At 46.9% G+C, this 12,854-nt stretch overlaps 1 protein-coding gene across 2 annotated transcripts in view; it reads right to left on the bottom strand.

Moving 5' to 3' along the window:
- MERTK (MER proto-oncogene, tyrosine kinase) overlaps positions 1-12,854 on the bottom strand; it is a 127,822-nt gene that overhangs the window by 15,353 nt on the left and 99,615 nt on the right. For both annotated transcript variants that reach the window (XM_078444730.2, XM_078444729.2), the window contains exons 16-18: positions 7,131-7,240; positions 5,513-5,672; positions 4,457-4,593 (exon numbers count right to left, since the gene is read on the bottom strand). In XM_078444730.2, coding sequence (XP_078300856.2) covers positions 4,457-4,593; positions 5,513-5,672; positions 7,131-7,240 — 407 coding nt within the window. The remainder of the gene's footprint in view (positions 1-4,456; positions 4,594-5,512; positions 5,673-7,130; positions 7,241-12,854) is intronic.

Here is a 12,854-nt window from a genome sequence, read left to right as displayed (position 1 = left end):
AAGAGAGAGAGCCTTGGCCTGGAGAGTAACAGGGACTGTGATGTTTAGTAATTTCAATTTTGTGGACGAAAGAAAAAATAGTTTGGTAGTTGCCTTTGTAAATGGTCCCTTTTGTTTTTCGGCTGAGATTTTATAAAAGAGATACTCCTATCGGTTGCCAGGGGCTGAAGCAGGGGAGAAGGGGGGAGTTGTTTCATGGGTACAGATTTTCCATTTCATCAGATGAGAAGAGGCTTGGAGAGATGGACACAACAACGTGAATGCCCTTAACCCTACTGAACTGCACACTTACACATGGTTACATTATGTGAATTGTACCACTATTTAAAAAAGGAGTTTAAAAAGATGCAATCATGCAAATTTGTTACATTTATAAATGCTTGAATTCATCATATGTGTCAAGCACCTGCTTTGTCCCTGGCTCTGAAGCTGAGTACGGTGTTTCCAGTCTGCTCAGGGAAATGATGCTCGGAAGGCGGGAGTCTCCTAAGCAGCTCCTAGATCCTAGCTCAGCCAGCCAACCCCCATCTCTCCCATCTCTCTCCTGCTCAAGGCCTAGGCTGCCCCAGGTAGAAGCGGAGGGACTGACTGATCGGGAAGTAAAGCAGGGTTTCTGAGAGGGAGAAGGTGGGTGTGAGCCGGGGTCCTTGGAGGAGATAGATGAGCGGCAGGTACAAGTCAGGGCCGGCTCTTCACCTGCTGTCATTCCAGGCCCTGGGAGGTGCGGGTCGGGGTGGTCAGGTGTGGACAGAATGAGGTGGTGCTGTGACAGCGGCAGGTGAACCTCGGGCAGTGACAGCCCCTGATGCTGGGTGGCCACAGCTTCAGGGCTGCTGATGTGGATGACACCTCAGCAAGTGCCAGCTGTGTGTAAGGCTAATGGGCCGCGACCCTCTGATGTTGCTCGATCAATAGCAGCTCTGTGGAGAAGTGCATTTCCACTCACATATGAGGCTACAGAGGCTTGGAGAGGAGAGGGACTCATTGAAGTCACGCTGTCAGTGGCAGCTTCAAGTCTGCCCAACCCCAGGGCCCCTGTTCTTGTCCATGACAACCTGCTTCAGTAAAAATAATAATTGCCGACCTTTTGTTTCTGTTCTGTACCCTATGGCCGTCCTGTGAAGTACCTGTGTAGATATTAGCTTGCTCAACCAGCATGACCCTGCCACGCAGGTACTAATATCCCCATTTTACAGACGAGGACACTGAGAGGGTGATATTTGGCCCCAGGTTGAGGGTGAGGCTGTGGCCCAACTCAAGGAGTATCTAGCACCACTGATCACGTTCTTAACCATTCAGCCACCCTGCCTGTCATGGGTCCGTTTTTGCCCTATGGGCAATGGGGTACACAGAACGATGATCTTTAGGGCATCCCATGATCAGACTAATTTCAGAAAGATGGCTTTGCTTGCCACTCAAAGGATGTGGTAGGAGCCTGGGGGTAAGGAAAAAAACGAGACAGGAGACAAAAGGGCCTGTGCGATTCCATAGGAAACAACAATGACCCTCACCCGCTCATCACTTAAATGCACTGGGATGTCACTGGGCCACTGTGTCCACATGTGTGAAGGGAAAGTGGAAGTAGGTGGCCCCAGTTGCTGGCCAGCTCTGGTCTTCCATGGTTTGATGGTGTGAGGGGTAGGAATGGAGGGGGGCTCTGAAGGATATCGGTAGGATAAAGAAAGAACAAGGTGGCTCCCAGGTGTCACTCTGGAAGACGAGGGGAATCAGTGTAAGTGCCATGAACCAAACTGGTCAGCTGGTAGGGGGTGCCCTGAGGGCTGCCGCTGGGAGGCCATGAGCTCAGCTAAGGAAATGTCCCATGTAGGCGACTGGGGAGCAGGGCTTAGTCATTCACAGGTGGGGGTGATGCTGTGGGAAGAGGTGGTCCTCGGGGTGGGGGGGGGGGCAGGATTAGAGAGCACAAAGTGCCCTCTGTTATTTACATTGTTATCCTACTCGGAGTTGAGTTTAAAAAGACCAAGGGGCCACTAAACACAGGAGTGAGCTCATCTCAACTAAGGTTAGACAGCAAACATGGAGAAGCTCAGAGGTATATGTTCATTTTTAAAAGAAAACGTGCAGATATGTAAACACAGAGGCCTCTTTGGGAGACACTGTTCTCCAGCATCAGATGCAAGAGGGGACGTGGCAAGAAGGTCCACCAGAGACCCCACAAGCCTGCAGCATGGGGACCACGGAGTCATCCGCTTTGCCTGACTTCCCCGACATGCAGCGTCTAAGGCTCTTTCCTCTAAAAGCTCTCACAGAAGGGGCGCCTGGGTGGCTCAGTGGGTCGAGTGTCTGACTTCGGCTCGGGTCATGATCTCGCAGTTCGTGAGTTCAAGCCCCACATCGGGCTCACTGCCGTCAGCACAGAGCCTGCTTTGGATCCTCTGTCCTCCTCTCTTTGCCCCTCCCCCACTTGCACTCTCTCTCTCTTTCAAAAGTAAATAAACATTTAAAAAAAAGTTCTTACAGAAAAGCGGCTCAGCATTCCCCATTTGGCTCTACGTGAAATCTCTCAAAACCACCATGTGACAGCAGCTTAGACCTTGCTAAGACCCCAGATAATCTCTGCAAATACGAACCTCTTTGGGAGCACAAGCGAAGCGAAGAAAGACACGGAGACAAAACTCTTCATTCAATAATGTTTGGCTGAGACTGCTTCCTCATTTTCAGAAGCAAATGTTTCGTTAACGTGCTCCCTTTAAAAACTACCATGAAACCCCAAATGTAATTTAATTAGGATTTCGTGGTATTTCTCAAGGGCTGATTTTTTTTGTGTCTGTTCTTAATGTTATATACTTACAGCCACAATGACAACCACCGCCACCCCCACAAAGCAGGGTGAGGGATCAACAAAGTTTCCTTCTGTTTGGCTTGGATGGGATCTAGGAGGCCTGCATGCAGACTGGCCTGGGCCCTGTCACCTGTGTTGAGGAAGCAGGGCCAGAGTGTATGTGGAGGGGGAGGGGGGGGGGAGGGACCTGGGAGGGGGAGGGGGAGGGGCCCTGGGAGGCATCCAACACGTGCCTCCTCATGTCAGTGGCCCATCATGGTGTCCCGTGACACAGCAGCGTTCTCGCTAACCACGGTGAAAGTGCCCTCTCTAGGCCCGTGACCCCTGTTGTGTTGGGAGGAGACTCCACATCAGGAAGGTTCAAACCACCAATGATGCTACTAATAATGGGTACCATGATGAGACACTCCCGCAGGCTAAGCATGCCACCCATTATCTTCTGCAACTTTTCTTCCCAATCCCTCTCTGAAGAATATGTGACTCTACTTTTTTTTTTTTGTGGCGGATAATAAGGCACAGGGAGGTCAAGTCAGTTGTGATGGCCACACACGTGGCTGGTTGGGAGGCGGAGGCCTGTCTCTGACTGCAACTCCTGGGCCTCTTCCCACAGTGCCCACCCTGAAGAGAGAGGGCCTGTCAGGATAGATGTGCGCTGTGGTCCCGCACGTTGGAGCCGGGGCCCCTCAGGGGCACAGTCTCCCAGGGCAGGTTTTATTTTATTTATTTATTTATTTAAAAAGATTTTTTTTTTTTTTTAAATTTTTTTTTTTTTCAACGTTTTTTATTTATTTTTGGGACAGAGAGAGACAGAGCATGAACGGGGGAGGGGCAGAGAGAGAGGGAGACACAGAATCGGAAACAGGCTCCAGGCTCCGAGCCATCAGCCCAGAGCCTGACGCGGGGCTCGAACTCACGGACCGCGAGATCGTGACCTGGCTGAAGTCGGACGCTTAACCGACTGTGCCACCCAGGCGCCCCAAGATTTTTTTTTTTTTAACGATTATTCATTTTTGAGGGACAGAGCGTGAGTGGGGAAGGGGCAGAGAGAGAGGGAGACACAGAATCCGAAGCAGGCTCCAGGCTCCGAGCTGTCAGCGCAGAGCCCGGACGCGGGGCTCGAACTCACGAGCCGCGAGATCGTGACCTGAGCCAAAGTTGGATGCTTAGCCGACCGGGCCACCCAGGCGCCCCGTTTCGCAGGGTTGGTTTTTTAAAACATGCATTTCTGGGCCCGCTCTGTACCAACAGAATCGCGATCTCCGGGCACCGCGCTGAGGAATCTCTTTGCTAGACTATCTCCCCAGCAAGTCCGAGGACCAGGCTGACCTCAGTGTCACGGGCTCAGGCTTCCAGATTTCCTGACTGGAGATACGATTGTGGTCAGTCACAATCAATGTCACAAACGATGGGGTTTGTCGGAAATGCCGCACAGAAGGGAAACTGCCGCTGTGAGAGGGCAGGTAATCACACAGGTGCCCTCATGCACTACAGAGTCAACCTACTGGTCTACAGGACAGATCTCCTACCGGTGCTTATGGACCTCAGGGCACGTGCAGGCTCCCCGGAGAGGCGCACACGCCGGCTCCCCGGGCTTCCCGGAGCCAGCCGAGCGGCCCGTGCAGAGTGCCCCGCGTCACCAAGAAGCTCACTTACAGTTCGGCCAGGCAGTCCTCGGGCTGCTTCAGCCTGTGGCCGTGGAGCAGGTAGTCATACATTTCGTGGTTCTGGACGCCGGGGTACGGAGTCATTCCCCGTGTTGCTATTTCCCACATGGTCACGCCAAATGCCCACTGAGAACAAAGCAACAACAAGTTAGGATGCGAGTCTTTTCAGAGAGGCTGAATGGACTTTTTCATTTAGAAAGGTCATTTCCTTAAAGCCCGATGGTGGTGCACAAAGCTGACAATTATGCCAGGGACATGCTGCTCTCCCGACGCGGCAAGAACCAGGGGGTCAGAGAGCCACGCTTGCCCAGTTGCATAAAAGCTGTTGTGACAAAGGCAGATAGAGCCTTCTCTCTTTCTCTCTCTCTCTCTCTCTCTGTGTAATGTTCTGCTCCACTGCTGTTGTCAGGTGTCTTCTCTTCCCAGTCTCTGGGGAAGGGTATAATTACACAGCACCTTTTATTTATTTATTTTGAAAATTTTTAATGTTTATTTTTGAGACAGAGCATGAGCAGGGGAGGGACAGAGAGAGGGAGGGAGGAAGACACAGAGTCTGAAGCAGGCTCCAGGTTCCGAGGCGTCAGCACGGAACCCGACGCGGGGCCTGAACTCCAGAACCGTGAGATCTTGACCCAAGTCACTGTCGGACGCTTAACCGACTGAGCCACCCAGGTGCCTGTACACAGCACCTTTTGCTTCCAAAGAGCCATCGGATGAACCCATTCAATTTAATGTGAATATGACATATCTTCGTGGTGGTCAGTAAGTCACTATATTGTAGCACAAAAAAAAAAAAAAAAAAAAAAAAAGATGGGAATAAATGAAAGGCCTGGGCAAAGACAGATCTTCTGAAGGTCAAGCTGCTTCACCGGAATCTAGTGTTCCAGTTAAGGAAGAGCATCTAGCAGTAAATAGGAGGTGTGACCATGCTCCCAATCCTCGGTTAATCAGAAGTAAAATGTCTTGCCAAACTGGTGTAAGTCATTCCTTTCCGTGACCCTTCATCTTTGCCACGTGGGGCTCCACGTCAAAACTCTGTACGTACCACGTCACTTTTACTTGTATAGACTCGGTCTGCCAGACTCTCTATGGCAATCCATTTCACAGGCATCTTGGCGATGCGGCCTTGGCGGTAGTAATCGCCGCTGTAAATCTTCTTAGAAAGGCCAAAGTCTGCGACACAGACGGTCATATCATCTCGTAACCTACAGAGAGCGAGTTCGTGCCTTCAGCGACCTCCGAGGCAAAGCCTAAACCAGATGCAGCTGAAACATTTATGATAAGTAACTGAAAGACCCCCATCAGCTTGTGAGGGTCCTGCTCTGGGACCAATGGCAGAGCCAGTGCCGGGGGCGTCAGAAGAGTTATGACCTTGCACCCCCCGCGGTCCGTGTGGGGATCTGTGCACAGAGGGTGGAGCCGTGTGCAGGGAACAGATGGTGCACAGGAGAGAGAGAGCAGCAGCCCAAACCCAGGGCCCCCAGGGGGACTCATCCAGTGCCCACTGGCCATCCTGCTGGAGGCAGCACTGCTCCTGCCACTTTGAGGGAGTTGGGGAAGTACAAGCTCTAAGAGGCGGACCCTGGACTTCCTGCTAAGGTAGCCAGGTGGTACTTGAGGAATTAACTGCATGTAGAAAGGGATGCAATTCCATTTAGAGCCCAAGTTGTTAAGGCAGATCCTAGACAAGAGGAAGGAGAAAGAGGGGGAGAGATGAGTGGTCTGGAGGTGGGGTAACTGCCTTGTTCCTGTCTGCCTGGCACTGATTTTTAAAACTGACAAGTCCGATGTCCTGGGAAATCTCTCAGTCTCAGGCAAAGAGGACAGCTGATCACCTTACCTGATGGGAAAAACATGAAGCAAATAGGAAGGGCAAAGAGAGCTTTTCATGATTTTCCCTCCATGGCAGAAAAAATTACTTAAACAAGAAACACAAACAAGCCCCTTCTGGGTTTTCAAAAACGAGGTGCAGGTGGTAGGGGGCCGGTGGGAGGCTAGGTAAGGAGTGAGGGGGCCCCATCTGCAGCCCAGAAAAACAAATAACAGCAATACATTTAAGGAACACTCTCTCATTTTGCAATAATAAACTTAAAATCAAGAACTAGTTATTATTCTTGAAGATTTACAGCAGATAACGACTCTGCTGAAGCAGGATGAAGAGATAGAGGAACTCGAGTTCACAGTTTTCATAGAAGTCCTTATCTGCTGCAAAGGGAAAGCTTTGGTGCGGGTTCACAGTACATATGCACAAGGAGGCATCATGAAACTTGAGGGGCAAAACCTTTATCAATTTCCTTACTGTCTCCAGGATTAGCTGACTTACATATAACTCTGGGTCCAAAACTAGCCGATGGCAAGGGGGAAGGATCACAAAGACCAGAAGTAGCACACACTCCAAGCTGAGAGTGCGAAAATAAAAAAGGAGTCACAGATGAAAGTCTTAGAAGTCAACCAGACTCTTGGAAGCAGAAATTGTGAAAAGACCCAGTTTTACAGCAGAACCATAGAAATCCCATCTCTAGAGCCAGCCACATGCTCCCCTCCCAAATCTGCCCTTCCTCCATATTTTCATAGCAACAGGCCACCCCCTATTCCTACCCTGTCCCCCCAAATGTCTAACATGATGAGGTCTAACCCCTTCCAAGTCGGACCAGGGCTCTTACATGCAATTTCGAGCAGCTAAATCTCGATGAAGAAAATTCCTGTTGCTCAGATACTCCATCCCCTGGGCAATGTCCACCATGAACTTCAGTAGTGTCTGCAGCGGAATGTGCTGGGGGGGGGGGGGGGGGGAAGAGGGAAGAAACAAGAAGACAAAGTCTTTTTTATAAAAGGAAAACTTGGAGCGTTATTTCCACCGGAAGTGGGAAAATAGTGTTTATATTTCTTTTTTTTTTAATTTTTATTTTTTAACATTTATTCATTTTTGAGACAGAGAGAGACAGAGCATGAATGGGGGAAGGTCAGAGAGAGAGGGAGACACAGAATCGGAAACAGGCTCCAGGCTCTGAGCTGTCAGCACAGAGCCCGACACGGGGCTCGAACTCACGGACCGCGAGATCGTGACCTGAGCCGAAGTCGGACGCCCAACTGACTGAGCCACCCAGGCACCCCAGTGTTTATATTTCTTAAAAGTTGGGCCCTGAAGCAAGGAAACACACCTTTAATTCCCACATCATTTTTTTCACAAATAAGGTTTTAAGGGGCGCCTAGATGGCTCAGTCAGTTAAGCATCCAACTTTGGCTCAGGTTATAATCTCACCGCTAAGTGTCCAATTTTGGCTTAGGTCATGATCTCACCGTTCATGAGTTTGAACCCTGCATGGGGCTCTCTGCTGTCAGCATGGCCTGCTCTGGCTTTGGATCTTCTGTACCCCTCTCTCTCTGCCCCTCCCCAACTCACGCTATCTCTCTCTCAAAGATAAATAAACATTAAAAATATTTTAGAAAATGGTTTTTAAAAAAGGAACAACAACAACAACAACAACAAACTATAAAACCTCTTGGCAAATTTCACATTCTTTCTGTCTTTAAAAATATTGGCGGTGAGGGACACCCGGGTGGCTCAGTTGGTTAAGTGCCCGACTCTTGATTTCGGCTCAGGTCATGATCTCATGGTCATGAGATCAAGTCCCAAGTCGGGCTCCATGCTGACCATGGAGCCTGCTAGAGATTTTCTCTATCTCTCTCTTCCTCTGCCCCTCTTCCCTGCTCACACTCCACACCCCTGTCTAAAATAAAATAAAACAAATAATAAATAATAAAATAATAAATAAATAAAATACAAATATTGACAGTGAATAACATTCTTTTTGCAAGTTATGAGATAAAATAGGATTCTTTGTGTCCTTTGGAATGGCAGTGGGGCAGAGCACCTGTGCCAGGAAAAGAGGGGAAAAGAGGCGTGGTCTGCTTTCAGTGGGGGAGGGACAAAAAGCCCACCTACAAGGAGCTGTTTCCAATTATGCACCCATATGCTATCATCTTACCTTGAAATGTCTGGAAAGATACTTTTCTTCTAGACAGAAATTAGGATAGTCTTTGCCTCTTATCATAGCACCAAAGGACCACAAGAAAGTATTTGGGGCTTTTCATTTTTGTTTCTCTAGAGCCCTCCTGTAAGTTTCAACAGTCTATCCTGTAAAAATCAGACTGCATGGCTATGTTAGAAACCCTGCCACGATGGAATTCACGATGAGGGTGATGACTGATGAAGACTTCTATGCTATAAATAAATGTCTTAGCATAGTCAGGGCCCCGAAGAAAACCACAAGTTCCTGGCAGTCATGAATGGGTCCATCCATGACATAGCCTCCCCAAAGCTTTGGACTTGTCATGGTTTATTCTCTATGGAACATGAGTCTTCCAAAGTGGTATTCATGAAGACACTGAATTTTTAATGATTCCGTGGTTTATATTTCCCAGCAAAGATACGTGTTAATCACATTCTGTATATATAATAATATGCTTTAATCATTCTTTACTCTTACATACTGGAGTTGTTAAAAAAAATGTAAACAAAAAAAGTGTAAACAGGGGTGGCTGGGTGGCTCAGTCAGTTAAGCGTCTGACTTTGGCTCAGGTCATAATCTCAGTCTGTGAGTTTGAGCCCCGTGTCAGGCTCTGTGCTGACAGCTCAGAGCCTGGAGCCTGCTTCAGATTCTGTGTCTGTCTCTCTCTCTGTCTCTCCCTGGCTTGCACTCTGCCTCTCTCTCTCAAAAAAAAAAAAAAAAAAAAAAAATTAAAAATTAAAAAAAAAGTGTAAACAAATCAGGCATGAAAGTCTTTTGCCTCTATTCTATACATTTGAGGCATGTGATTTTCTGGATGATAGTTTCCAGGAAAGGATTTGGATGCTACGAGACATAAAATCCTGCTGACACTGTGAAGCTGTAATGAATATTAGGTACTATTCATTTGTGTTATTTTTTCCTAGAACATTTATGTTCTTCTTGTAGCTTATGACCAAAAGTCATTTAAAAGATAACTGTGTGGTAGAACTAAGAAATAAGTTTAACAAGGTTACAGGATATACAATTAAGATACAAAAATTAACTGTATTTCTATACACTGCCAATGGTCAATCCGAAAATAAAATTAAGAAAACCATTTCACTGGGGTACCTGGGTGGCTCTGTTGGTTAAGCCTCTGACTCTTGATTTTGGCTCAGGTCATGATCTCATGGTCTGTGAGTTCAAGCCCTGCATCAGGCTCTACACTGACAGTGCAGAGCCTATTTGGGATTCTCCCTTTCTCTCTGCCCCTCCCCTGCTCTTTCTCTCTCTCTCTCTCAAAATGCATAAATAAACATTTTTTTTAAAGAGTAATTAAGGGCATCTGGGTGCCTCAGACAGTTAAGCATCCTACTTCGGCTCAGGTCTTGATCTCACAGTTCATGGGTTTGAGCCCCACATCAGGCTCTGAGCTGAAGCTGAGAGCCTGGAACTGGCTTTGGATTCTAGGTCTCCCTCTCTCTCTGTCCCTACCCTGCTTGTGTTCTGTCTCTCTCAAAAATAAATAAACGTTACAAAAAATTAAAAAGAAAATAAAAAAAGGGTAATTAAAAAAAGAAATCATTTTCAACTAAGAAGAATTAAAATTACTCAGCAATAAATTTAACAGAGGAAGTGCAAAACTCATACTCTGACAATTACGAGACATTGAAAGAAATCGAAGTAGATCTAAATAAATGGAAAGATATCCTGTGTTCATGGATCAGAAGACTTAATATTGTTATGATAGCAATACTCCCCAAATTGATCTGTAGATTCAACATAAACCCTATCAGAATCCCAGCTGGCTTGTGTAGAAATTGACAAGCTGATCCTAAAATTCATATGAAACTTCAAGAGCTCAGAATATGCAGAACAAGCTTGAATAAGAAAACCAAAGTTGGAAGACTTCATATTTACTGATTTCAAAATTTACTATAAAGCGACTATAATCATGATAATGAGACACCAGCATAAGGACAGATACACAGAGCAACGAAACAGAATCGAGAGTCTAGAAATAAACACATGAATATATGGTCAAATGACTTTCAACAGAGTGCCGAGATCATTCAGTGGGGGAAAGAGTGGTCTTTTCAACAGGTGGTGCTGGGACCAGTGAGTGGGATATGCTAGAGAGTGAAATTGGACCCCAGCCTGAAATCATATACAAAATTAACTCAAAATGGATCAATGACCTAAATGTAAGCGCTCAAGTATAAAATTCTTAGAATTATTCCTACAAGTCAAAAAGTGGAAACAACCCAAATGTCCATCAATAGATCAAGAGATAAACGACATCATATATCTATACAATGGAGAATTATTTGCCCTTACAAAGTAATGAAGTACTGATACAAGCTACCACGTGGATGAACCTTGAAAACATCAGGCTCAGTGAAAGATACAAAAGACCACAAATTATGGTTCCATTGAAATGGAAATAGGTAACTAGAGAGAGACAGCAGCTTGCTTAGAGCTGGAAACAAGGCAGGGAGGTGAGATTGGGAAGTGATTGCTAAAGGGTATGGGACTTTTTGTTAGGTGATGAAAGCACTCTACAGTTTATTGTGGTGATGGCTGCAAAACCCTGTGAACGTACTGAACACCATTGAGTTGTACGCTTTAAATGGCAGAACTGTACGGTGTTTGAATTATATCTCAGTAAAGTTGTTACCAAAAGAAAAAAACAATCACTCTTCCAGGGAAAGAAAGACAAGGGGGAAGAGGAAAGAGAGAAGACAGACTTCTCTTTTTGTCTCCAGAGGCTGATGGGTAAGGATGTCATGACTGGAGCCATGTCACCGTCATAACACGTGGAGGGACAGCAGTAGCTGAAAAAGCAGAAAGGTGAAACAACCGTGGACACTTGATGCTGTCCTTCAAGGTACAGCTGACCAACTCTGCAGCTGTCCCACCTCTGGGCTTCCTTACTCAGCATTACGCCTTTGAGATCTATTTAGGTCGTTGCCCGTATCAATGCTGCGTTCCTTGTTTTATTGACGTGTATCTTCTATTGTATGGATGTACCTACTTTGCTTGCACAGTCAGCTGCTGAGGGACACATGGGCTGTGTCCAGTTTTTGGCAAGTATGGATGAAGTTGCTATAAAACACCATGTTTTAGGGGCGCCTGGGCGGCGCAGTCGGTTAAGCGTCCGACTTCAGCCAGGTCACGATCTCACGGTCCGTGAGTTCGAGCCCCGCGTCGGGCTCTGGGCTGATGGCTCGGAGCCTGGAGCCTGTTTCCGATTCTGTGTCTCCCTCTCTCTCTGCCCCTCCCCCGTTCATGCTCTGTCTCTCTCTGTCCCAAAAATAAAAAATAAACGTTGAAAAAAAAAAATTAAAAAAAAAAAACACATGTTTTATAAGAAACTTCTAAATTCTTTTCCAGAGCGGCTGTACTCTGGAATTGTGCATTCCCATCAGCAGTGTATGAAAGATTCAGTTGTTCTGCGTTCTTGTTAGCACGTGGTATTAGTAGTTTTTTGGCTGGGTTTGATTTGGTTGTAAGCTGCTCTGATAGGTGGGTAGTGACACCTTATCATGGCTTTTATTTACAGGTCTCTAAATGATTAATGATGCTGAGCATCTTTTCTTGGGTTTATCTGCCATCTTTATATCCTCTTTGGTGAGTGTCAAAGTCTTTTGCTTGATGAATTAATTATTTAGTTCATTGTTGAAACAGAGAGAGTGTGCACACGCAAGTGGTAGAGGGGCAGAGAGAGAGGGAGAGAAAGAATCCCCACATGGGGCTCGATTACACAAACCCTGAGATCATGACCTGAGCCAAAATCAAGAGTCAAATCCTTAACCGACTGAGCCATGCAGGCACCCCTATTTTATTTTATTTTGTAAATATTTATTTATTTATTTTGAGAGAATGAGAGTGAGCATGTGAGCAAGCATGAGTGGGGGAGGGGCAGAGAGAGAGGGAGAGAGAATCCCAAGCAGGCTCCTCGCCCTCAGTGCAGAGCCCAACTCAGGGCTCGCTCTCACAGTGAGATCATGACCTGAGCTGAAATCAGGAGCCGGACGATTAACCGACTGAGCCACCCAGGTGCCCCTTGTTCATTTTCTAACTGGGTTCCAAACTGTATGATTCCATTCATAGAACATTTTCAAAAAGACAAAACTAGGGGCGCCTGGGTGGCTCAGTCGGTTAAGCGTCCGACTTCGGCTCAGGTCACGATCTCGCGGTCCGTGGCGGTCCGTGAGTTCGAGCCCCGCGTCGGGCTCCGGGCTGATGGCTCAGAGCCCGGAGCCTGCTTCCGATTCTGTGTCTCCCTCTGTCTCTGTCCCTCCCCCGTTCATGCTCTGTCTCTGTCTCAAAAATAAATAAAACGTTAAAAAAAAAAATTAAAAAAAAAAAAAAGACAAAACTATAGTAATGGAG

The sequence above is a fragment of the Panthera onca genome, chromosome A3, assembly GCF_046562875.1.
Source record: "Panthera onca isolate mPanOnc1 chromosome A3, mPanOnc1 haplotype 2, whole genome shotgun sequence".
In the NCBI taxonomy this organism is placed as follows: domain Eukaryota; kingdom Metazoa; phylum Chordata; class Mammalia; order Carnivora; family Felidae; genus Panthera; species Panthera onca.
The sequence above is the reverse complement of the archived record's forward strand: the minus strand, read 5'-3'. Positions and strand labels throughout refer to the sequence as shown.